At 38.8% G+C, this 26,849-nt stretch overlaps 1 protein-coding gene and 1 long non-coding RNA gene across 14 annotated transcripts in view; one reads left to right on the top strand and one right to left on the bottom strand.

Moving 5' to 3' along the window:
- The window catches only part of DPF3 (double PHD fingers 3), a 272,192-nt gene that overhangs the window by 100,489 nt on the left and 144,854 nt on the right, over positions 1 to 26,849 (bottom strand). For all 12 annotated transcript variants that reach the window (XR_008848735.1, XR_008848736.1, XM_056545785.1 and 9 more), the window contains exons 2-3: positions 20,367 to 20,527; positions 17,871 to 17,978 (exon numbers count right to left, since the gene is read on the bottom strand). Coding sequence is in view for 10 of the 12 variants with exons in the window: in XM_056545785.1 (XP_056401760.1) it covers positions 17,871 to 17,978; positions 20,367 to 20,527 (269 nt within the window). In the remaining 2 variants the exon portion in view is untranslated. The remainder of the gene's footprint in view (positions 1 to 17,870; positions 17,979 to 20,366; positions 20,528 to 26,849) is intronic.
- The window catches only part of LOC130295237 (uncharacterized), a 163,630-nt gene that overhangs the window by 116,657 nt on the left and 20,124 nt on the right, over positions 1 to 26,849 (top strand). The window contains exons 7-8 of one of the 2 annotated variants that reach the window (XR_008848739.1): positions 14,479 to 14,747; positions 20,352 to 20,552. This is a non-coding gene — a long non-coding RNA (uncharacterized LOC130295237). Of the gene's footprint in view, positions 1 to 14,478; positions 14,748 to 19,584; positions 19,704 to 20,351; positions 20,553 to 26,849 lie in introns of those variants that run through there. The other variant, XR_008848742.1, reaches the window with a different exon arrangement.

Below are 26,849 nucleotides of genomic sequence, written 5' to 3'. Positions count from 1 at the left end.
CAGAATAAAGAGAAGGTGTCCCTTTTTACCGAAAAATGTACTGCGTAGAAACTGAATCCCCAAAATTGAATTTTTCTTCAATTTTGTCACACAATGATTTTTTCCGTTTAGCCGTAGATTTCTGGGTAAAATGACTGATGTCAATACAAAGTAGAATTGGTGGCGCCAAAAATAAGCCATCATATGGATTTTAGGTGCAAAATTGAAAGAATTATGATTTGTTAAAGGTAAGGAGGAAAAAACGAAAGTGCAAAAACGGAAAAACCCCGGGTCCTTAAGGGGTTAGCTGTATGCACACAACCCAACCAATCCATTTGCGAGGTCATCCCTAATGGATTTATAAAGTGGGTGTAATTCAATCTATAGAGATCCGAGAGGGAGGTAGGAAGGGAGACACCCAAGTAAGATAGAAAAGAAGAGGAAGGATGGATAGCAAAGTTCAGAGAGATCAAGTCACCTACCGGCTGGGGAGTGTTGCAATAGAGAACCTCAGACTTAGATCTGTTAAAGGGGTACTCCATCCCTAGACATCTTATCCCCTATCCTTTGGATAGGAGATAAGATGTCTGATCGCAGGGGTCCCGCCGCTGGGGACCCCCGCAATATAGCATGCAGCACCCACCTGTATCTGCTTCTGGCAGCGCTGGAGGTTCTGGCTCCCGACCACAGGAACGGAAGATCGTGATGTCACGACTCTGCCCCCGTGTGCCAAGATGCACCATGATGAAGGCACAATTTAAGAACTTACGGTAAGACATTAAATGGCAACTGGTCAATAGGGGACACTAAAGGTGCAATGACTGGCAACTTAAACACTAAGTGCCAGTGCCCATTTGCCATGTGTTCCCTTCTTTGTCTCTTCAGTGCCCAGAAGCCCTCATTCAGTAGCTGCCCTCTGGGCTTTTCCGTCTGCAGTCTCTTTCCTCTACTGCAGATATTTTTGCAGAAAAAAAAGAATAGATAAGGCCTTCTGCACAGTCTCCCTGCCCAGTATTGCATTCATAATGCTTATGAAGACTGGTGTTGATGCTCCATCCTGTATAAATGTGCAAGACTGGGAGTCACAGCGCAAGTCTCATGTCAGGGAATCAGTGGTAGGCATTATCCCCAGGCAGAGAATGTGTTGAAGGTAAAATGCACCCGACTGTTATATTTCCCTTTTAGTCTGGCGGCCAGCACTAGTCACACAAAGCTAAGTCCAGCCTTGGCTGCATTTAGTAGCTGTATAATAAAATAACTACATTTTTATGCCACAGAATGAAAAAGCTGTTTTCTGTTCATCTTGCCTCTCAAAAACAGAAATTAAAGTAATAAAGTTATATGCATCAATGAAAGCTACAAATTTAAACAGATAAGAAAAAAGAATATATCAGTATAGTGTAAAATAGAAATATTAAATAAAACAGAATATTGTCTGGTCACGTGAGGTCATTGCGCATGTCTTCACAACAGCTACAAACAAAAAGAACCACGAATGGTTATTACTGGAGAGGAACACACTCGTCTTGAGCATTCTAAACGTTTCTCCTACAGAAACAGAAAATAAGATTGGAATAGATTGTAAGTGGAATTTACAGTGCATGAAAGGATGAAAGGAAGTCCAACAAGTAAAAAATTCTATAAGAGGTCATCTCAGAATAAGGTGACTGTCATATCTTCCTGTCCCCTCCATCCTCCTAGATCAGATAAAGATGAAACACCAGACAATACAAGGAGATACCCAGCTGAGAAGCAGTGACATCTAAAGCTGTGTTCAAAGGCAAAAGGTTCAACTTTCCCCAGCTAACCCATTTTTACCTCACAGAACAAATCATCTTATGAATGGTAAAGCTTTTCATCCTGCAGGTTTGATCAATCAGCAGTGGAAACCCTTCAGAAACCGAAGACTTTTCCCTCAGTGTTTGATGCTGCAAACCTAATTTTCTTTCCAACTCCACGTTTAAGAAGAAAGTGGTTCTTCTATAGTTCTACTTGAAAGTAATTCGTTTAAAAGTTTACTGCCGCTGAGAGGCCAAGATTTTTATTTTACAACTTTAATAGCCAAGATTTGAACAGGTGTTTAAAAAAGAAAGAAAAAGCTCAAAAAGGGCAGATGAGGCGTGGAACATTCATGATATTCCACAGGTGAGCAGAGCAGTGTTCTTTTCAAAAATATTGATGACTTTTGTGAGAGGGGAGAATAGCTTCACAGAACCAGTCAAATATTGGTAAAATAGCAGTCAGAGACAGGGACACAGAAGTAAAGTTTAAATAGGGCTTCTCCTGCCCTTATTGTTCAGTAACAAAACAAATACAACCTCCACACTGAAAAAAAAATCCTGCTTATCCAGAGCTAACTATACAAAATCATCCCCTTTTTTTTTTTTTTTTTTTTTTTTAATAAAGGTGGCTTACTACCAGCCACACACCAAAACAGTCACCAAAAATGTGTTACTAACACAAGGTAAAGGTCTCCTTTTTTTGAGAATGTACGAAACATGACTCCAACTTTTAATCAATAGAGGTTCCTGACTCTAAGCTAGTTTTGAGGCACAGTGACAAGTTGTCTTCAGCACTTGTGCTTATCTGGACTAGTCTGAAAACCTGGAGTGACCCAAAAGGGAATATAAGGTCCCTTTACCAAATATGTCCTTCAATCGCTAAAAAAATAATCCAGGTCCGATAAAGGACTTGCTTGCTTGCTTCATTTTAACAATTTCCTAAAATCTTTATATTTCAACCAGCTTTCTCTTAAAAGGGTACTTCACTAGAAAACTTTATTTTTTATTTTTTATCAACTGGTGCCAGAAAGTTAAACAGATTAGAAAATTACTTCTATTTAAAAAAATCTTAATCCTTCCATTACAAATTAGCTGCTGTATAATACAGAGGAAGTTCTTTTCTTTTTGAATTTCCTTTCTGTCTGACCACAATGCTCTCTGCTGGCACCTCTGTCCATTTTAGGAACTGTCCAGAGTAGGAGCAAACCCCCATAGTAAACCTATGCTGCTCTGGACAGTTCCTGATATGGACAGAGGTGTCAGCAGAGAGCACTGTGGTAAAACAGAAAAGAAATTAAAAAAGAAAATAACTTCCTGTGAAGCATACAGCAGCTGATAAGTACTGGAACGATTAAGATTTTTAAATAGAAGTCATTTACAAATCTGTTTAACTTTCTGGCACCAGTTATTTAAAAAAAAAATTTTTTTCCAGTGGAGTACCCCTTTAATGGGATATAAGCTTCCTGAAACCTGGAATCCACATTAAACAGGTATCTTGGAGAAACACAGCAGTCCCAGATGACAATGTCATCCTGTCATTGTCTCACACCTGTTAAAGTTATTCAAAGGACAAGGGGTTATATTATTAGCTAGTGTATGGAAGCTCATAGCTGCTTCTTCCTAAATAATTCATGACATATTATATGTAAGGCAAATATATTGCTGACTGTGATATAAAATTTAAAAAAGCGCATGTTTATGGTTCAAATCCATAAATACAGATAGGTCACACTTCTCTTTGAAAGAGTTGAGCAGATCTACAGCAAAAATCGAATCTAATAAATCGACCATTGATTCATTTAGTCTTGTGAAAGTCTTTCCAAATGTTTTAATTCCCTGGAGAATGAGACAGACCAGAGTTTAATTTCAGACTTCTCAGAGAAATCAGAACAACTTTTATAGGATTTAAACAGGAAACTCTGGAGAAAAAAAAAGTTTTTATCAAATGTTGGCATCAACTGATGCCAGAAAGTTACACAGTTTTGTAAAATATTCCTAGTTAATAATCTCAAAATGGGCGCTGTCTGAATCAAAAACTTTTTATATCTTGTTCATCTTGGCAAAACATTAACTTTTTAATATACCGGTACTTAAGAAAAAAATGTTCTCTTCTTTTTATAGAATCCATAGCTTATGATAAAAGCTTATGACCACTGGGGTCCCCATACTATCCAAAATATGGACCTGTCCGACTGCAGCTTCAGCTGAAGCACAGGAAGAGACAAAGTCCAGTAAGTGAGGGCAGGACTAACACTCATCTGTGCTCACTCCTGTCCTATCAGACGGCAGCATAATAACAGATGTGGGGGTTACACTGCAGCCTACAGTGATTGGATGAAGAGACCCAGCACTGCACAGCAGACTTTGGGAGGAAGTGACTAAGTGGTGAGTGAGTGTGGGCTAAGTTCTTGCCTCAGACATGCTCCTTACTGAGCATTGGATATCAGATTGAGTGAGCAGCAAAATAGAGGGATTTGTGAGCCAAATACAGAAGATATACATGTAAAGCATCTGCATGACCTAGTGAGTAACATAGAAGCATTATTTTTTCTGTGATATGACAGGTAAACTTTAACCCCTAGAGGACACGCGACATACAAGTACATTGCTGTTCCTTGGTACTTAGCACCCAGCGATGTACATGTATGTTGCACAATTACTGTGTCGCCCTACACCTTTATCCTTTCCAGCAGCCGAAACCTCATAATGACAGTGGCAGACATCAGCGATTAATGGCCCTGTATGGGGACAGCACATCACAGAAATTTTTTTAATAAAAAGTGATCACAAAGTCATATATACCCAAATGTGGTACCAATAAAAACTACAGATCACGGCGCAAAATGTGAGTCATCTTACAGCCCTGTATACAGAAAAATTAGAAGGGGGTCAGATTAGGGCAATACAAAACATACTAATTTTGCTTAAAAAGTTAAAGTTTTTTTTAAAGCAGTACAATGATAGAAAGACGTTAACATGGGTATCATCATTTTAATAGTATTGACCCACAGATTAAAGAGAACATGTCAGTTTTACCATAAGGTATACAGCATAAAACGGAACCCTCCAAAATGTGAAAAATGTTGGTTGCGCCATAGATTCTATGGTAAAATGAAAGGTGTAGCTAAAAAAAAAACTATTGGTTGTGCAAAAAACAAGCCATCTTATGGGTCTTTGGATGGAAAAAAAAAATTATTCAAAAATGAAAATTGTATGTGTCCTTAAGGCCAAAGTGTACTGAGTCTTTAAGGGGTTAAGGTCACACAGAATGTTATCACTAGAACGTCCCCACCACAATCCTTACTGCTGTATGCAGCCCCCGTGTTGGCCTCCGGAATATAGACTTGTATAACAGAGATGCTAGGAAATGATACATCAGTTTTTTCATGGTCTGTAAAAGAATGTGTGTACTTACTGTAGAAGTGTAAAGTTATTTTTCCTCTGCTCACTAGAGTAAGACATATTTACTGCTTAGAGATATGCATTGTACAACCTCTTGGTTAGTAATGTGCTCTGAAGCTGCAAATACTGGATAATGATGAAATCATTATTCATCCCTTTTCATTATGTTAAGCTTCTTTAACACATCGATTTCCAATATGGAGCAACGTTTGTCTCAGCTACATCTCAAATAAAGATCTTTTGTTGAAGCAAAGTGTTTAAACTGACTTACTTCTGTTCAATATCACGGATACAAATGTGAGAGCTCACCAGGAGATCTCCTCATAACAAGGGCCCTTCGGTGAACTGCAAGTCTGAAGGAAAAACTGCAGTGTTTTTGTGTTTTTTGGGCCAAACAAAAGGCAAAGTAATAAATAATAGTTTAAAACAAGCACTGGATTAATGTTGGGCGAGCAGCAAAACACAGGTTTCTTTTCTCTTTATTTTTTCTTTTTTTTACAGACTGTATTGTAAAGGTTTATAATTTGTTGGCCACAAATACAGCTAAATGCCATCTTTATGAAGCCACTGTGACACCTTTTTCGGATGATAACTATAACTATGCCAGATCCAGCCTGCCATTTTGTGTGTGTGTGGCATGCTGGAAGTTGTTCTGCAACAACTGGAGGCACCTTGGTTGGGGAACACTGCTTCCCAATCTTATTTAGATGTATTTCTTTAAAGGCCATCTGTGGCAAAAACAACTTATCCCCTATCTGCAGGATAGGGGATAAGGGTTTGATCGCGGGGGGGGGGTCCGAAGGCTGGGATCCCCCACAATCTCCTGCAAGGGGCCAAGGCTCTGCCACAGCTCTCCCGTGCAGGAGGCATGCTGGCCGCAGCATGACGCCTCGGCCGACATGCCTCCTCCTTTTAGTTCTATGAAGAAGGGAACAGCTGTAAAGAGGGCAGCCTGGCAGGGCTGACCTCTGGACCAGGGGGAAAATCCGACTATTTGGCTCAAAAGGCGCACTCTCGGAGACTTCAAGAATGGCAATTTACAGCAAGGACAATGCGTTTCAAAGGTTACACCTTCTTCTTCAGGTCGAGTTACATGTTGTACATGATGCACACTATATATACACAAAATAAAATAAAAAAAACAGCGGGAGAGAGGGTCACGGGGTCAGTGGTGATGTCACATGGCCCCGCGGCTCCTCTCCTGGTGCAGTTAAGCTTGTAGTTCACTGTATGGTATTTTTAACATCAATTATTTTTTTTCCCCATTGAAATCAATAGGCTGGTTAGAGCCTATGTATAATCTGAAAACGACAAAGAACATTAAAAGAGTAACATGTCAGGCAACTTATGCGCTGAAAAAGGAGGCTCACCTGGAAGTGTTGTGTACCCATATACACTATAATGGTGAGCGCATGTAGTGTCCGCAGCCAGCCGGCTGAGCAGGAGGTGTATGGAGGCAGACTTCAGACAAAGGTGCCGGCTTTCAATGGCGCAGGTCACAGAAGAAGCATGGATAGGTAAAAGCAAGGGTAGTTTATTCTCCCAGCATGCAACGCGTTTCACTGCAACAGCAGCTTCATCAGGCATGACAAGAATCACATGAATGGCGAATTTATCCAGATGGTGAGAGGACACGTCAGAGTAAAAGGGGAGGAGGGGAGGGGAGAGAAGGAGGGGCAGGGAAAAATGGGATGGGCGAAGTAAGGGAATAGAACTTAGACTTTCTCCTCACCGACGGGCAAATTCTAACCTTACAAATATATATACACAATATAAAAGTTTTACATATAAAAATATATGACACAATTATTAACTAAAATAAAATAATAATAATAATGATAATAATAATTAAATGGGAATGAGAAGATAGAGAACGGTCGTAAGTTTAACGAGTATTCTCTATGGTCTCATTCAGACCATGCGGTACCAAAGTGGACAGAGTAAAAATCCAATAAGATTCACGGTTAATTAAATATTGAAAACTGTTAGGTTTTGAAGATGGAACAGATTCAAGTATGATTAACCGTAAAGATGTTGGGTCATTTTTGAGAACAAGGGTAAAATGACGTGACACACTATGCAGTGTGAATTGGTTCTTAATGTTGGATCTATGTTTGGACATACGACAACGCACAGTTTGGATCGTGCGTCCAACATATTGTAAATTGCAACTGCAGGATAACAAATATATTGCAAATTGGGTATTGCAATTTAAACATTGCTGAATTTTAAAAGATTTTTTGGTATAAAAAGAGGAAAATGTATCCCTTGTTCACAAAAATGACCCAACATCTTTACGGTTAATCATACTTGAATCTGTTCCATCTTCAAAACCTAACCGTTTTCAATATTTAATTAACCGTGAATCTTATTGGATTTTTACTCTGTCCACTTTGGTACCGCATGGTCTGAATGAGACCATAGGGAATGCTCGTTAAACTTACGACCGTTCTCTATCTTCTCATTCCCATTTAATTATTATCATCATCATTATTATTATTTTATTTTAGTTAATAATTGTGTCATATATTTTTATATGTAAAACTTTTATATTGTTTATATATATTTGTAAGGTTAGAATTTGCCCGTCGGTAAGGAGAACGTCTAAGTCCTATTCCCTTACTTCTCCCATCCCATTTTTCCCTGCCCCTCCTTCTCTCCCCTCCCCTCCTCCCCCCCTCCCCTTTTACTCTGACGTGTCCTCTCACCCTCTCGATAAATTTGCCATTCATGTGCTTCTTGTCATGCCTGATGAATCTGCTGTTGCAGTGAAACGCGTTGCATGCTGGGAGAATAAACTACCCTTGCTTTTACCTATCCATGCTTCTTCTGTGACCTGCGCCATTGAAAGCCGACACCTTTGACTGAAGTCTATGTATAATCTGAGGCTGAGTACCGATGCTGAGCAGCAGGGTGCACGCCTGTAGCCTGTATGGGGGACATATGGTGCTGAACATATATTGCTGAACTAAGTTTATTGCAAATGTTGAAATATGTTCACACATTGCTTTTCACGCATATTTAATTAGTAAAAATTGCGTCCAAGAGGTGCGATACGGCTGTGGCCCGACGCCTGAATTCCCCCCGTAACATCTTCCGCCTCCCACTGTACCTTCGCCTGACCGCGACGTCTATTGTCTGAACTAACTCCTTTAGGATCGGGTGAGTCGCTCCGCTATTCCTTTTTTCTGTGGACTTTCATTTCTAGATATAGTTTACATGCAAAATACGTATATATTATAAATATAAATATATTTGTTATACAGCAGAATAAAAAATACATGTTTGTAATAGATATTTAATATACAGTAATAAGGTCCAATCTCTGATTGAGTCCTTGTGGGTGGATCGTTTTCAATGCAAACATCCAGAACGTCTCCCTGTTTAAAAGGAGTCTCTTCATATCTCCACCTCAGGGTTTTCCATTGATTTTCTCAATACCAATAACACCAATTCCTCCCATGGATTTCAACAAAATGCGGGGTTAGAGCTGAGATCCCCACCTTTAGACCTTTCGTGTCTGCGATGTGTCTCCTAATGCGGACCTTTTAGTTGGTTGCTTGTGGAACCCACATATTGCAAGTGGCATTGTGTGCATGACGCCAAATAGACTATTGTATGTAGAACAACAATTTATGTTACTTTTAATAAAGTAGGTCTTATTTGTACTATATGATGTAAAATAATCTGTTTTCGCAAAAAATTTGCATGTTAGACATCAAGTGTGCCCGCATCCTACATTTCCTGTGTATTTCAACCAAGACACATTTTCCTGCCCAAATAAATTTTTGCGGCTATACATGCTAGGTGAAAGCACTGATCCTAATGTTGTACCTCTCCTAGGAACTATATTCACACCTAGTGCGATTATTTCTCTTAATAAAGTATCCACCTGCAATACTGGCAAGTACTTCAAAATAATTTGTTTTATAGCAGCAAATGCTGGTTTTCTCTTCATTTTACTTCCAGTACCCCCTCTATTTTTTTTATTCCTTTTTTCCACTGATCAAATTACTTCTATCTTTACCACCAACTTTATGCATTGCTTAAGTTCTTTTTAGTGTATCCCCTTCTCAGTTAATCTATAATGATTTGAATCATAAGTTTACATCACACTTTGACACAAAAGCAATTCATTTCCTTGATATAACATTAACCGCTAGGGAACATAAAAGTATCTTCAGTCCATATTGCAAGGAAACCTCTACAAATTCTATACTAATGGCTACATCGTGTCACCCCAAACATCCCGTATGAGGAATTATGTAGATTAAAATGGAACTGCACACTAAAAGATACATTTATCGGTTTGGAAATAGCCGATAACTTATACCGGAATATCGCTATAAGTTATCGGCCTGAAAGGTCACAGATGATCGGCATCGGCCCTAAAAAAATCGACATCGGTTGATCCCTACTTTATATCAAATAAATATCTATTACAAACATTATTCTGCTGTATAACAAATATATTTATAATATATATGTATTTTGCATGTAAACTATATCTAGAAATGCATGTCTCATCATTTTAACTTTGTCATGTGACTATATTTTGTGTGTATTTTAACAAGTTGTGTTGTAATTGAAACCACTCTATGACTAAGCGCAATATTGCGCGAAAGGCGTCAGAGGTTTCCATTGTGCCTGTGTCTTATCCTGTGAATCTCCAATAAAGTGCAAGATTTTAACCCCTTAATGACCACGGATGTAAATATACATCCTGGTGTGGCGGTACTTAGCTCACCTGGACGTACATTTACATCCTGTGTATGACAGCGAGCATCGGAGCGGTGCTCGCGTCATACAGGGCAGGTTCGGGCAGTCGGGGACCCGCCGGGGTAAAGTCTGGCACCCTTAACTATCTCATGGTTTATTTATCTCCTATTGTATCTTCTCTTTAGCAGTTGTTTTGTAGCAGTTTAACTGTTGTCTTTAGGCTCAGGCCTATGCTTGATCCTCCAGTTATGTACCCTAGCTCACACTTAGCTATGTAGACCTTTCCCCACTCATTTTTTGCTGTACTCTGGTGCCCTTGTTTCTTGTCTGCTCTGCATTTTTTTATTGTGATTTTATATATGCTTCAATAAAATTTGTACATTTTAAACGTTATCCGTATAGCCCTGTGCATGATTTTTTCTTTGGTGTTATCAGTTTCTAGTGCACAGTTACTTACACTCTAGTAAGGTATATTTTTCGGTGTTCATTACCGATTTTGTACAAAAAGTTTTAGATTTTTTTTTATTTTTTTTAAGCGGTACAAAAATATAAAAGTATCTAGCCATGGGTATCATTTTAATCGTATTGACCCACAGAATAAAGAACACATGTCATTTTTACCGTTAAGTGTACAGTGTGAAAACTAAACCCTTCAAAATGTTTTTCATTAAAATTTCCTCCCTAAAAAAATAATTTTTTGCCGTACATTTTATGGTAAAATGAGAGGTTTCATTACAAAGTACAATTGGATATGCAAAAAACAAGCTCTTATATGGGTCTGTAGATGGAAATATAAAAAAGTGTTATGGATTTTAGAAAGGAGAGGAGGAAAAAAAAATGAATAAAATTGGCCTGGACCTTAAGGTTAAAATGGGCTTGGTCCTTAAGAGGTTAACTGGATCACCTAGTGCTGGACATCTGTCTTCTTGTTGGATTTACTTGCTAGAAGCCGGGGTGGCGCCGGCAGGTCCGTCACACAGGTGTATCAGAGTGGCTGGGGTGGAGCTGCATACTCTTGGACATTGTTACGAAAAATGTTTAGCAAGAACACAAAACTGTGGTTATGTTGGCTGAGTTTACATCCAGAGAGTACCGAGCCTTCGGCTTAATGTGCTACTTACCCAGGCGTACAATAGGAAGATGTCCTATTTTTATATTTATCATTGAAACCTGGCATTTTTTAGCCTACACTGCTTGATAAATCTAAGACACGCGGCACTAAAGGCTTTCAAATACATTCGCGAGAAAGTCAGCCAACCTGTAAATATCAGCAGGAATGGATGACGATCTAATGTGTATGGAGGCCTCCCCCAAGATATAATGGGGGAGATTGATCAAAACCTGTACAAAAGGAAAAGTTGCCCATAGCAACCTATCAGATCCCTTCTTTCATTTTGCAGAGGCCTTGTTAAAAATAAAAGGAGAGCGCTAATTGGTTGCTATGGGCAACTTTTCCTCTGGGCAGGTTCTGATAAATCTCCCCCATAATGTCTAGAAGAAAAGGGTAGGCATTTTGGAGTTTAAAATTCCTGACTCTTGTTTTTGGGGTGGTTAGCAACAATGGGGGAGATTTATCAAAACCTGTGCAGATAAAAAGTTGCCCAGTTGCCAATAGCAACCAATGAGCTTGCTTCTTTCATTTTTAAAGAGGCCTCTGAAAAAATGAAAGAAGCGATCTGATTGGTTGCTATGGGCAACTGGGCAACTTTACCTCTGCACAGGTTTTGATAAATCTCCCCCAATAAGAGCTGTCTGGTAGTGGCTTACCTCTCCTTCTCCCCATTCAGAATACATGAAGCCTTGGCCCAGCCAAACTTTTTTTGTGTATGGGGTGAACAGAAAAGATAGCTGTTGGCTGAAAAAAAAAAATGTTCAGCTGACAGCCATTGGAAGTAAATGGGCACCATAAAGTGTCACGGTTATTAAAAAAAGAATCATATAGCAGTGTTTGCCTACCAGTGTGCCTCCAGCTGTTGCAAAACTACAACTTCTAGTATGCCATAAATTAGCTATAAATATATATATATATATATATATATATATATATATATATATATATACAGTGGTCCCTCAAGTTACAATATTAATCGGTTCCAGGACGACCATTGTATGTTGAAACCATCGTATGTTGAGACCAGAACTCTATGGAAACCTGGTAATTGGTTCTGAAGCCCCAAAATGTCATCCAAAAATTGGAAAAAGTGAGGATTAAAGATAAATAAGTAGATAACTAATATAGATAAAGCAAATCCTTACATATAAAAGTAAGAAAGATCTGCTGGGAGCTGTAATCACTGTCTATGTCAGTGTTTCCCAACGAGGGTGCCTCCAGCTGTTGCAAAACTACAACTCCCAGCATGCCCGGACAGCCTTCGGCTGTCCGGGCATGCAGGGAGTTGTAGTTTTGCAACAGCTGGAAGCACCCTGGTTGGGAAACACTGGTCTATGTAGAGGAAAGAAGCTTCTTTGGGGTCCTCTACAGTAAACGCAATGTCCTAAATAAAAGTAAAATGGAGCCGCCCTTACCTGATGTCCAGAGAAGCAGCTAACCCTGGCTCAGGTAAAAAGTACAAAGCATGTAATACCTCCCTGTACTGTAGGGGGCGCTACCAGACACCAGTCAGAGCATACACTTTAGGAATACAGGGGTTTTACCAGTGAAATGTCCATTCTGATTGGTCGGTTCTTCCAGCCATTGGACACGTTTCGCAGATTCCATAGCATTGTATGTTGAGTCTGGTTTCAAGTTACAATGGTCCAGAAAAGACCATTGTATGTTGAAACTATTGTATGTTGAGGCCATTGTAAGTTGAGGGATCACTGTATATTCTATAAAAGCAGTGACACATAAGTATATACATTTGATATTTTTATTAAGGCTGTCCGCACCACTCCACTCCCACTTGTATTTCGCAGGCTCAGGATTTAATTTTTTATTATTGTAGTAGAACTGAAGTCCATGGGAATACATAAACAGCTGAATGTTTGTACTGCATGGAGTATGAAAGAATAGGCCCCTTGTAAGTCATTGGATGTAAAGGCAATGTAATCACTTGTGTGATCTACAGAGCTGGTATCTACTGCTTTTTGGGAAGTGTATGAGGGGAATAATAATCTTTTTGAGGGGAATAATAATCTGTGTATAGTGTTTTTTATTTAGCATCAGTATGAAGGTATTAATCAGACACTTTGAAGCAGTATTATATATCCCTGTAGTACTGATAATATTAGTCTTGGTATACTGGATTTAGTAACAGTTTGATGGTAATATATATGATAATAATATTTCCTTGTATACTGGTATTTTTGGTCTTGGTGTAGTGGGGTTTGTTTGGTAACAGAATGATGGTCATGTCTAGCTGACCCTCGGGTGCCAGTATTAGTAAATCTCTTATGTAGGTCTAGAATTTTGGAGCTTATATTTTAACTAAAGGCAACAAATAGCTTGACCGCAGGGAGAGGAGGGCACTAACAGTATCTCAAGCATTTGGCCCAGTTCTGTGTGCCAGTTTTAGTCACAATGAAAACCAAACCTGACGATTTCCGTGAAAATCATCAAATGGTTTATAGGGCCTTCTGACTGTGCCCCGACAGATGTTTTCAGGCGCCTAATTAAATTTGTGGAATGTGGAAGAGACTTCATGGTATTAAAGCCATATCTAAAGAAATGGTTTTCAGCCACCTGAAACCTCAAAAATCAGATGAAGTCAGTAGAGTGTAATTGTGCGATGCCTCCTGTTCGTAGACCATACCAGATATGGCCATTTGTCGCAAACTGAGAAGAACAGAATCCTTGAAGTGAGAGAGACAAGTTTTAGAAGAATAACGTGTTTAAATCAAGTACACTAACAGCTCTGTGTTACATTGATTTGGCTGTGGAACCAGTGGTACGGCTATTTTTCCTCACGTGTCCCAGAAGCTGTTTTTGCTACTTTGTGGCCTAAACAAGCAACCATTGCCTGCAGCGTCTCCAGACACTCTCTCAGCGTCCCCCATTAAGCACATCTTGGATGTCATTGGACAGCAATTGCAAAAGGGAGCTTCCAGAAAACACACCCCTCAATAGAAAAAAATTAAATAACAGTATAATTTTTATGCAGTGGCGTTGAAGAGATTGAACGGCATAGATTCAAGCTGGAAAAATCTATTGATAAATATGACATTAGAGACACAATTGTCTGACACGGAGTTGAATAATTTTGACAAATTGAAAAACCTGCATTTGTAGCTAAACAGAACACACACAAAAAAAAAAGTGACAAGCAAAAAATTAAATTGAGCCCCTATATGTTAAGAGTTTGCCAGAGATTTCAAGATTTGCAACAAAAATAAAGTAAATCATTTGAACACACTCTTGAGATATCTCTATAGCTATTACATTTTGGCTCATTTGTATGTATCCAATAGCAAAATGTGCTCCGTATCTCCTAAAGGTGTACCCATTCTTGTACTAATGATGCCTGTTCTCTTTAATAACATTAACATAAATGCGACACAAATAATTGGCCATTTTGTGTGATATTTGTACCACTGCCGCTGTAATAATGTGGATGACTCTACAAAGCGATGACTTTTTTTTTCTCCTCCCTTTGTCTAGACAATGGAAATGTTCGGTGAGGAAGAATCCCTTTGTGATAGATGACAGAAATGTCAATTAGTATGGATGGAGAACATGTTATCTGTATGCACGCAGCACCACAGAAGGTACCGGAGAACGGAGGAGAGCGCAGACACTTTTCGGGAATTACACTTTCTGCTCCTGAGGCCACTAAGCTGAAAATTGCCATGGAAACAAACCCTGGCACACAACTGCCCCTAAGGAATCTCCGGCTCTAGCTATCACAGCTGCCAGTGTCAACACAAAAGGTTGGATGGCGTTTGCGTCTTTATAGATATCCACACTGTCACTGAGATATAAACAGCCATGTAATATTTATATTCTTATATATAAACGCTACAGTAAGGAATGAAATGCCCTGGCGTAGAGTTAAGCTATGCTGAGTGTAAACTTCCTCGATACCAGCTATCTGCAGAATGTGAAATATTTCATTATTACTTCGTAGCCTTTTGTTCTGTAGGCACTGTACAGAGTTTTCTGCAATAAACATTTATTGTTGGAAAGATGAAGGGCACCCAGGACTACATGTCACCTAATCCTTGTCTGAACGGTAGTGTCTGTGGCCTATGCATGTTGCAGAATTCTTACACAATAGTGGCCTCTTCGGTATAGGAAATAAAGCAAAAAAGGAATAGGACACAAAGATGGGAAACGTCATTTCCCAAATCCGATTTTTATGCAGATTTCTCCTTCTTGCTATCTATATATGTCACTCGAAGTCGCATCCATCAGGGTCACCCAGTGATGTCTACATCTCGCCGACTTGAAGAAACAGACTTTATTAAAGTCCCATTAAAAAAAAAAAAAAAAAAAACTGATTGTAAAAAAAGTGAGTAGCAGTGCAAGTAGCAAATGAATATGGATTTAGCATTGGCACTTTTTCATCCAAGCTGATGGCACAGATGGAACCGAACACTACTCATTAAGCCCATTAAGTGGAGCCAGCAACACTGACGTGGCCATAAATCACACAGATAGCTGACTGTTCTGATCATCTAGGCACAATCTACATTTTACCAGCTTAATGTACCTCCTAATATTATGAGCCATTTGGGATATAACAAAGGAGGACAAAAATCAGCTCACAGGAACCATGTGTGAAAAATCACAAAATACTAATATATTCTGCATAGACAGAACACGGTTCATTACCGATGCTTACTGGGTTAGAACAGTTTTAGACCCCATTATCTACATGGAAGACGAGAGTCTATACATCCTCTACAGACCTTCACATGAGACAGATAATTACACAGTCAGACCAATATATTAGTGATGGCAGAGCCATAAGTGTTTCCATGAGCACATGCATCAGAAGTAATGTGGATAACTATACAGCAGTAGTAGATCAAGAGGTTGACAAGTGTTCTGTTCAGGTTTTTGTAGGATACTGCAGGTGTGCTGTTTTACATACAATGCCATTATTACTGGGTTGACACCCGAAATGAATTCCGTGCACAGAAGGCACTGCCAAAATGAAATCGGCGCTATGACCACATGGACAGCAATTCACACGAATTAAAATTCTACCAAAAGAATGGAATTCCACCAGAATTAGTCCTGAATTTCTCGAGGTGGAAATTCAGCGGAAAAATTCTTGTATATATCATCTGCTCAGCTCCTCCTGCTCTATAACATGATACCTGCAGATTGTACTGTTTTGTATATATCATCTGCTCAGCTCCTCCTGCTCTATAACATGATACCTGCAGATTGTACTGTATGGTATATATCTGCTCAGCTCCTCCTGCTCTATAACATGATACCTGCAGATTGTACTGTATTGTACCGTATATATAATCTGCTAAGCTCCTCCTGCTCTATAACATGATACCTGCAGATTATACTGTATTGTATATATCATCTTCTCAGCTCCTCCTGCTCTATAACATGATACCTGCAGATTGTACTGTATTGTACCGTATATATAATCTGCTAAGCTCCTCCTTCTCTATAACATGATACCTGCAGATTATACTGTATTGTATATATCTGCTCAGCTCCTCCTGCTCTATAACATGATACCTGCAGATTGTACTGTATTGTACCGTATATATAATCTGCTAAGCTCCTCCTTCTCTATAACATGATACCTGCAGATTATACTGTATTGTATATATCTGCTCAGCTCCTCCTGCTCTATAACATGATACCTGCAGATTGTACTGTATTCTATACATCATCTGCTCAGCTCCTCCTGCTCTATAACATGATACCTGCAGATTGTACTGTATTCTATATATCATCTGCTCAGCTCCTCCTTCTCTATAACATGATGCCTGCCGATTGTACTGTATTATCAATGTGACAGGTTGTCTTGCAGTTGAGAAAGGCCAAATTTGCGACTGAAAGATCAACTGTGTCCTACTGTCGCTGCTAGGCCACCATATTCAGTGTGGGATGACCAACTATTAGTTTCTACAGCGCTGGTTCCTACATTAAAGATGGTAGCCTACTAGCCAGAGTAGGACACTGTATAGTAAATGCTAAGTATCCTTTAACTACAACACTACTGCAGTTTTATACATATACATACTGCAGTAGTGTTGTAGTTAAAGTATACTTAGAATTTACTGTACAGTGTCCTGCTCTGGCTAGTAGGCTACCATCTTTAATGTAGGAGCCCGCGCTGTAGACATATATTTTGTAGTGAAGTGACACAGATCTGTACATTTTTTTTCTTTGCTGTGATAGTGGATTTTTAAAACCTTTGTACAATCTTTTTATGAAACTGCTTCTTTTTGATAATTAGACATGCATTAGTCCCATATGTCTTTATACAATGTAGTAACTGGGAAAAGAGCCACAAAACCAATAAAATTATGCATGTTACCTTGTATTATAAAATATATATATATATATATTACATAGTAAAAATAAAAAAAAAACAACAACATAGGAATCAGGTACATACCATAAAGATGCCTATTGTAAATCCGACCCAAAGGGTGTTTTTAGAGGTATTCTGGAGGATTTTTTTTTATATTTAACTGTGCTCAGGGTACAGTAGGAAAACAACCTCCTATTCTTATGCCCATAACTTATGCCCATAAGTCTGTCCAGTACTGGACTTGTGTCTGTGTGACTGGGACTCAGTGGCTGCAGTAGTGTCCTGTCTTATCCCTGATTGGCTAAGCAGGAAGGTCCTTGTGCGAGATAGACAAGGAATTAAGTGGAGCAGGGGACCAATAGGCAGTAACAGGCACGGTGGGGGAATGAGGGTGGTAAGTATGTTTTTTTTGCTTTGTTCTTTGAACTGCGTCCTGAGCACAGTTAAATTAGTTTGAACTAATAGTCGCTATAGTCTGTATCTATGAACATATTTATTAGACAGATCAAGACTTGTCAGGAGAGACTATACATTCACCCACCTGCTTTTATCTCCAACAGTCTTAACCTCGGGTCCTCAGGGTGATGCAAACGTCTCTTTTTTCTCCAACATCGAGCAGGATACGTGTACAACTGTCCTGGAGCAACACCTGTGTATATGGACAAAGTTTCTAAACATTAGGGGCCAATTAGAGAGAGGCAGACAAGTGCTGATCGACTTATACACAAGTCTATCAGCAGTTGTTGAACAGGTGCACAAATTATTATTCTTGCTGCCACTTTTACCAAAATTTTGTAAAATAATGTCAAAGATAAAAACAGCCTAAAAGATGTGATTATCTGACAAACAAGAGTGGCTCCTTTGGCAGCTGATCTCTCTGCTTTTTATAAAGATTCAATAATTAGACATGGACGTGCGTCTGTCCGATAATCTCCCCGTGTAAAAGGGTCTTAGAATTACCAACTGCTCATTCTGAAAAAGATTTGGTTACAAAAAAATTGTATCATTAGGGCAGTGTTTTCTAAACAGTGTGTCACCAGCTGTTGCAAAACTACAACTCCTAGCATGTTTGGACAGCCTTTGGCTGTCCAAGCATACCGGGAGTTGTAGTTTTGCAGCAGCTGCAGAGACACTATTTGGAAAACACTGCATTAGGGTACAGCCAGAACACAGCGGCTGATGGTCGATTATCGTGCAAGCACAAGGGGACAAAAACTAAGCAGTTTGAAACTACAAGTTGCTGTGTTTTGCTGGCACGATGTTTGGCCTCACTTTATGACCATATTTACACGATGGAGTTTCAGAGCGGAATGCGTGGGAAAAGTTCCCCTCAGAAATTCTTCTGCAGCAGAGTCCTATTGATTTCAATGGGATACTTCTGCACTGTGCACACGGCGAGTTCGGAGTTAGCAGAAACAATTAACTTGTTCAATGTTTCTGCGGATTTTGCTCAGAAATGCATTGCCGTCTGAGACCGTAAATTTCTGGGCAGACATTCGCGCACATTTTCCACCTGTGAACATAGCCTTACTGTAACACATGCTTTCTCAGATCACACAGAATTCTCGTTCAGGATCATGCAAACACAGGATTTATTGTTATGGTTACCCCAAAGCCTTATTTTTTTTATATAGACAAGTAATTTCTATAACTACAGACATAAATGTAAGAGGGAATATGTGAATAAAAAAATATATATATATTTGCCATGATACAAATCGATTTTTGTTCATAGAAAGCTTTCCTTGTCAATGTACAATAGTAAGGGCTTCCTCAATCAATCGATACATCTGAAGGAAGGAACAGAATTGCAGAGGTAAGAACGGATAATATTGTACAGATGTAAGAGTTATCATTAGAAGCCATTACATGCTTTGAACTGATGCTCCTTACATCCATGGGGAGGGAGATAATCAGCTGCCAGGCACCTCTGTTGCCTCTTATCTCCAGGGTAAACAAATGATCACACAGATTAAAATTAAACCTGTCTGATCCTTGCTTCTCCTGACACAATAAATGAGATTTCATGTACGTTTATCTTATCACGTTTAATACAGTTTTAACAGAACTGTTTTATTACCACTCATATTATAATGACCGAGTACCAATTTCTGCTATTTCCCATTATGGTGGTGTCATCACTGTTCACACTAGAACCGTAGTGTTAAAAAAAAAAAAAAATTAAGCAGGTCACAGTTTTCCAGAAGTTAACATGGAAGTTAATTGAGGTTGTAGGTTTTTTTTTTCTTTTGCAGGGAAGGGACTATAAATACATCCACACTGTGCAGCAACGTGCATGATGTTAGAAACTTGATATTTCTGTGTCGGAATGCTAGCCATGTGATCTCTGCCAGCAGAGGGGTCCATGAACAGCGTAAGTGCAAAGCACCCATAGACCCATTTATATTGGAGCTTTCAGACAAGGAAATGCTGCAAAATAGTGGCAGGGGATTGGGGAAGTTGAGTATACATCTTGGTTTATGTCTATAGTTGAGTCTGAGCACATTTAAAATGGGTAGTCCAGCTAAAAACTTCTTGGACCCATCACACCCGTTCTGCCAGCATATAAAACAACCAACTGGACTTACCTGCCTTTTTACTTCCGCCCTTCTGCCAAACATGCTCTATATGAAGTCAAATGAGTTTTGCTTTTTCAGTAGTTACCGATTTATTATATGTAACTTTAAAAAAAATAAGCAAAACATTTGCATAAACTCAGTCCAGCCTAGAACACACTTTGAAACTTGCTTAGATCTACGATATCTTTTTAATAAATATGAGGAAAGTATACATGACTTACTTACAGGCAAATGAGTCTAAAAATTACTTGAATTAGACATACTATGATAATATCCCCCAAAGTGACATAGTAGTAGTGTTTTTGTAGCACCACTCCTATCTACATAGTCCTTTTGTGGAGCTTTCAAAATCAAAACCAAAATTATTAAATATAGTCATATTATGTTTAACAATTTTTTATTTTATTTTATGCATTCACAGTTTTTTGCTTGTTTGTATTTAGTGAGGAGTACGATACCTGGTCCTCTGTGCCTTTTCTCCATCCAGATGTAGCAGTTGTTCTGGGCTACACCAGTCTGAGAATCGAGAAAGGGGAGGCGAACGCTGCGTTCTGCGCATAGCCTTGCGTTGTAGTTGCGACAGTGCTCGATAGCCTCTTTATAGAACTGATCCCCAAGTCTGCAAGAAAAAACAATAATACATGGTGAGTATATATTTACTGTGAGGAATATACGTAGGAACAATTTTTGTACACAGCTGTGTGTAGGGTGCATCGTTCTTAAACAAAAGACCACATTCCCTTAAACACAATCTACTCAATAATGTGGTATTTCTCCACATATTTTAAGCAAAGCAGGCCATTGCTCGCAAAGCTTGTGTTATTTGATGTACTTATGCAATAACCACATGTATCAAGTCTAAAATAAGTGACATGCAATTTCATTTTAAGGTCATAATTACCGCAATAAAAAAAATGTGAATTGTGCAGCATTTTACCAATTAATTCAGTGTAATTCAACAGTAAATCTATTACGGATGTAAAAAAAGTGAAGCATAATATGAGTGCTTTATGCTTCAAAATACCACATGTGAACAGTCATAGTGTTCTTGTAATGTAAGGTATTTAAAAACATTCCCCTAAGATGTTTGTTTTGCTAAACATGGCATTGTGTTTGACGACCAAACACAGTGTGACACCAAAAACCTCTTATGCCAATTGTCAGCCACAGGACCTAGGAGATCGGTAGTCAGAGACAACCATGAACTTCACTTTATGTTAGAATATTCTTGAGCCAAATGTGAAGCCATCTGTCCGGCAGCTTAAGCTGGGCCGAAACTGGGTCATGCAACAGGATAATGATCCCAGGCACACCAGAAAATCGACATCTGAGCATCTTCTGTAGTGTTCACATTGGGTACCGTCAGAAACAAAAACTCTTAATATTTTGTACATGTTGGCAAAACATTCTAATATACAGTGGTCCCTCAACATATGATATTAATTGGTTCCAGGAGAACCATCATATGTTGAAACCATCATATGTCGAGTACATATGTCTATGTAAAAATAGTAATTGGTTCTGGGGCCTCGGAACCATTGTATGTTGAATACATATCTCTATGGGAAACTGCTAATTGGTTCTGGGATGACCATTGTATGTGGAGTGTATGGGGAGTGTTTAACAAACCAGGGGGCCTCCAGCTGTTGCACAACTACAACTCCCAGCATGCATGTACAGCCATTGACTGTCTGGGCATGCTGGGAGTTATAGTTTTGCAACAGCTGGAGGCACACTGATAGGGAAACATTGATGTATGGGGTGTATAGTGTGTATATGTATTGTATGTGATGTGTGACATCGCATACAGTACTGTACAGTTCTTTAAATACCTTCAGGGGGGACAGAATGTCCTCCATTACCATCCTGCCGACTACAGCTCTATAGGAAAGGAAGGGGAGGGCAGCCAGCAGCTCATTGGATGCCTGCAGCAAGATGCTGCAGGCTATTGGCTATGGCTGCACTGGGGGGGGGGGGGGGCTTACACGGAGCTCACAGTGGAAGCCTGCGTGAGTTAGCAGGACAGCATGAGAGTAACAGGAGGTAGAACGGGGCACACGGGCATATTAAACAACTATCTGTCAGTTACTGAAGTTGTCAGCGCTGTCAGATAGCTGTTTGTACGATGGCCCCGACACACACCAGCATCATATGTCGAGGCTGCCTTCAACATACGATGGGCTCTGAGAGGCCATCATATGTTGAAATGATCATATGTCGAGGCCATCATAAGTCGAGGGATCACTGTACTTCATCAGAAAATGTTATTTCCTTATTATAGGAATCATGGCTTATAAAATAATGGCTTTGTCAAAGCGCAGGCATGGACAAAGTCCAGTAAGTGAGGGTGGGCTAGCACTAATAGGACAGGAGAGAGTACAGAGGAGTGCTATCAGACAGGAGAGAGCGTAGAGGAGTGCTATCAGACAGGAGAGAGCGTAGAGGAGTGCTATCAGACAGGAGAGAGTACAGAGGAGTCCTATCAGACAGGAGAGAGCGTAGAGGAGTGCTATCAGACAGGAGAGAGCGTAGAGGAGTGCTATCAGACAGGAGAGAGCACAGAGGAGTCCTGTCAGACAGGAGAGAGCACAGAGAGAGCCATGATTTCTATAAAGGAAATACAATTTTCTTATGAAGCATATTAGAAATGTTAATATTTTGCCTAGATGTACAACATATAAAAATTTTTTTTTTTCTGACAGTGCCCATTTAAGCAGTGATGGATCAGCATTCCTCTCAAAGGGAGGGGGCGTGGCCTCACTGTGCAGCTCTCCACCCCCTCCCTCAGTATGCTGTCTGCTCACATCTTCCCTAGCATTAGCAAAACTACAACTCCCAGCTTCTCCTCACTCACAGTATCACACAAGCTGACAGTGGGAGGATTTTTCCTCCAGCTGTGAGCCCTGCGCTCACAGCTGTCAATCAAGGAAGTGTGTCCATGATGCATAGACACAGCAGGACTACTATGTGTCCAAGTAGGCAGGGAGGGCAGTTGTTTGACTGACTTTTTCAGTATGAAATACTGAAAGTTTTCTAATGAAACAAATTGCAAAACATTTTGGTTTTGCATGCTTTACAACATATCAAGTTTTTGTGTCTGACAGTGCCCATTTAATGACCTTGTAGAGGGTTTGAACAGTAAAGTAGAAATCTTTGCAGATGATACTAAACTCTAAAGTGGTTAACACAATAGAGGATAGTGCACTGTTACAAATGGATCTGGATAGGTTGGAGGTTTGGGCTGGGAATTGGCAAATGAGGTTCAACACTGATAAATGTAAGGTAATGAACATGGGGAAAAAAATCCAGGCTGGGATTATGTATTAAATCGGAGTACACTTGGGACAACTGACATGGAAAAGGACTTAGGAGTCTTAGTTAACAGTAAATTTAGCTGTAGTGACCAGTGTCGGGCAGCTGCTGCCAATGCAAATAAAATCATGGGGTGCATCAATAGGGGCATAGATGCCCACGACAAGGAAATAATTCTACCACTGTACAAATCACTAGTCAGACCACACATAGAATACTGTGTACAGTACTGGGCACCAGTGTACAAGAAAGATATAGTGGAGCTGGAGAGGGTTCAAAGACAGGCAACCAGGGTAATAAGAGGAATGGGAGGACTACAGTACCCAGAAAGATTTTCATAATTAGGGTTATTTAGTTTAGAAAAAAGAAGGCTTAGGGGGTGACCTAATAACTATGTATAAATATATCAGGGGGCAGTACAGAGATCTCTCCCATGATCTATTTATGCCCAGGACTGTATCTATAACAAGGGGACATCCTCTTTGTGCTGGTGTAGAAACCTTCTTTCCTCTAAACAGATAGTGGTTCAACTCCGTAGGGACTCATTAGGGATATAGGTTATACTCGATGGACTATGGTCTTTTTTAAACCTTATGAACTATGGGGGACATTTATCAATGTTTGCTTTGGCAAGCAAGATGTGTATGCATTTTTTTTTTGCTTTAGTTTTGCTTATGTATTACATATTTATCAAACTATGCCAGGGGCTTGATAAATTTGGTGCAGATAATCAAAAGTAATTAAATCACGTATGTATGGCATTTTTTATTGCACAGATAAGCAAAACCTAAAGGATGACTTCTCAACATCACTAAAAAACCATCTTGTCACCTACTATTCTGCCCTAAACGTTTGAAAACGACTTTTTAATGTGTAAAATTTTACACACACACACACACACACACATTATATATATATATTTATTATAGTGGATTTTTAGGCGTCTTTCTTCTTTTTTTTTTTTACAGCCATACTGAAGAAAACAAAAATCATAAAAAATATATATATACAGTATATATATATATATTTTTTTTTTTAAAGCCATACCCAAGATGAAAAGAAAAATCATAATTAAAAAAATAAAATAAAAATACACGATATATATATACTGTATTTGGAAGGGGAACAATATATTTTTTATATATATATATATATATATATATATATATATATATATATATATATATAAATTATTTTTTTTTTTTTTTTTATGTAAGAATCTATATATATATGTACTTTCAAATTTTATAGATTAAGTGCATTTTTAGGCCAGGGCTTAGTGCAAGCCTCCAAATCATGTGTTTGACAGCTCTCACTTCGGTAATTGAATTTTTACTAACTACATTCAGGATTTAGAGATGGCTCACTACTAATTCATTGCCAAAATGAATTAGTAGTGTCCAAATCCGTACTTTAAACTTTCTGTACGCAGGCCAACTCTGGTGCAGGTGTACCCAACCTCATCACCATGCTGCTATGTTTTGCAAGTAAAACTCACAGCATGCCCTTCCAGTGCAGACATGCTGGGAGTTGTAGTTGCACAACATAGCTGGCAGATGTTCTAGGCGGCCGAGTGGTCGTATTTCTTTTGTTTACTCACCTCTCTCTTGCTTTCTTACTTGCTTCTGGATTTTTCCTTTCATTTTTCTCTCCATTTGCCTCTGTGCGACATTTTGATCAAAAAGTCGCACAAAAGTAAAAATTATGTCGCAAAGGTGCTAAAAACTTGATAAACACCTATTAAAAAATGTAATACCTCACATGAGTTCGGGAAGAAGCAGGATTGATCCAATGAGCTCTGAAGTCTGTTGTTACAGCACCTACAGTTTGTGAAATTGCCTCTCACAGTGAGGCAACTTTTCAGTACTTGTGAAGCTGGTCAAGACGTGACTGTCTTTCTAAAATGTCAGAATTGGGAAGGAAGAGACCTCAAAAGAAAAATCACCCTGACCCGCCAAGTGCTGCAGAACAGATCCTGCGGCAAATGACTTCTGACTGTGAAAACCCAGATTTGGAGTCTACCACAATGTCCCTTTCACCCCCAAGCCACCTTGATTCTGACCCTACTGGATATGTGTATAAGTGTCGTTTGAGTAATGGGGGAAAAAAAAAAAAAAAGAACAACACAGAATTACACAGAAGTTATAATTAAGAAAATATAAAAACATAATAAAATAATTTAAAAAAATAAACATATGTGGTATTGCCGCGTGCGTAACTGTCCGAACTATATAAATATAACGTTAATTTAACTGCACAGTCAATGGCATACACAAAAAAAAAAACAAATGTCCAAAATTGCGTATTTGTGGTCACTTTGCATACTCTAAAAGAAAACCGATCAAAAAAGTCCTATCAAAACAAAAATGGTACCAATGAAAACTTCACATCATGGCGCAAAAAAAATTAGCTCTCATACTGCTCCCTATATGGAAAAATAAAAAAAGTTATAGGGGTCAGAAGAGGAAATTTTAAACCTACAAATTTTCGTGCATAAAGTTATAATTTTTTAAACAGAAGAAAAACAAATTCAAACTGGGTATTATTTTAATCACATGGACCTACAGAATAAAGATAATGTGTAATTTTTACCGAAAATTGCACTGCTTAGAAACGAAAGCCACAAAAATGTACAAAATGAAGTTTTTTTTGTTTTTTTTCCATTTTAGTCTCACAAATATTTTTTTTCTGGTTTCACCATAGATTTTGAGATAAAATTATTGATGTTATTACAAAGTACAATTGGTGGCACAAAAAACAAGCCCTCATATGAGTCTGGAGGTGGAAAATTGAAAACGCTATGATTTTTAGAAGGGGAGGAGGAAAAAACAGTGCAGAAATGAAAAAAAGATAAACAGATTTGTAAATTACTTCTATTAAAAAATCTTAATCCTTTCAGTACTTATGAGCTTCTGAAGTTAAGGTTGTTCTTTTCTGTCTAAGTGCTCTCTGATGACACGCGTCTCGGGAACCGCCCAGGTTAGAAGAGGTTTGCTATGGGGATTTGCTTCTAAACTGGGCGGTTCCCGAGACATGTGTCATCATAGAGCACTTAGACAGAAAAGAACAACCTTAACTTTAGAAGCTCATAAGTACTGAAAGGATTAAGATTTTTTAATAGAAGTAATTTACAAATCAGTTTAACTTTCTGGAGCCAGTTGAAATATATAAAAAAAAGTCTTTTCCTGGATAACCCCTTTAAGGGGTTAACAGATTATGAAAAACTACAACTCACATCATGCCCAGAAGTTGTAGTTTGGCAAGATCAGCAAGGCCCCTTTTAAAAAAAAAGAAAAAAAAACATGTGCTGGAAGGTAAAAAAAAATGTGACCCTACAATACTGTACTGTGGTCCTCCAGACTCACCCATCCCTGGCGCTAATACAAGCAAATGTCTGGCAGTGAGAAATTTCATTTACAGCTTGTGTAATCTGTTTTCCTGAGCCAGACTGGACTTTGATTTTTATATATATATATATATATATATATATATATATATATATTTTTTTTTTTAGTGTGAAGCGACTTTTGCGCGAAAGTCGTACTTGATAAATTCACGAACACTGCATGTTCCAAAATGAAAAGAGCATACCAATGCAAGATTTGTAGATTTTGTTTTCTCTCGCTTCT

Source organism: Hyla sarda, chromosome 11 (assembly GCF_029499605.1).
Source record: "Hyla sarda isolate aHylSar1 chromosome 11, aHylSar1.hap1, whole genome shotgun sequence".
NCBI classification, from domain to species: domain Eukaryota; kingdom Metazoa; phylum Chordata; class Amphibia; order Anura; family Hylidae; genus Hyla; species Hyla sarda.
Note: the sequence above shows the minus strand (reverse complement) of the source record. Positions and strands in the feature narration are given on the sequence as shown.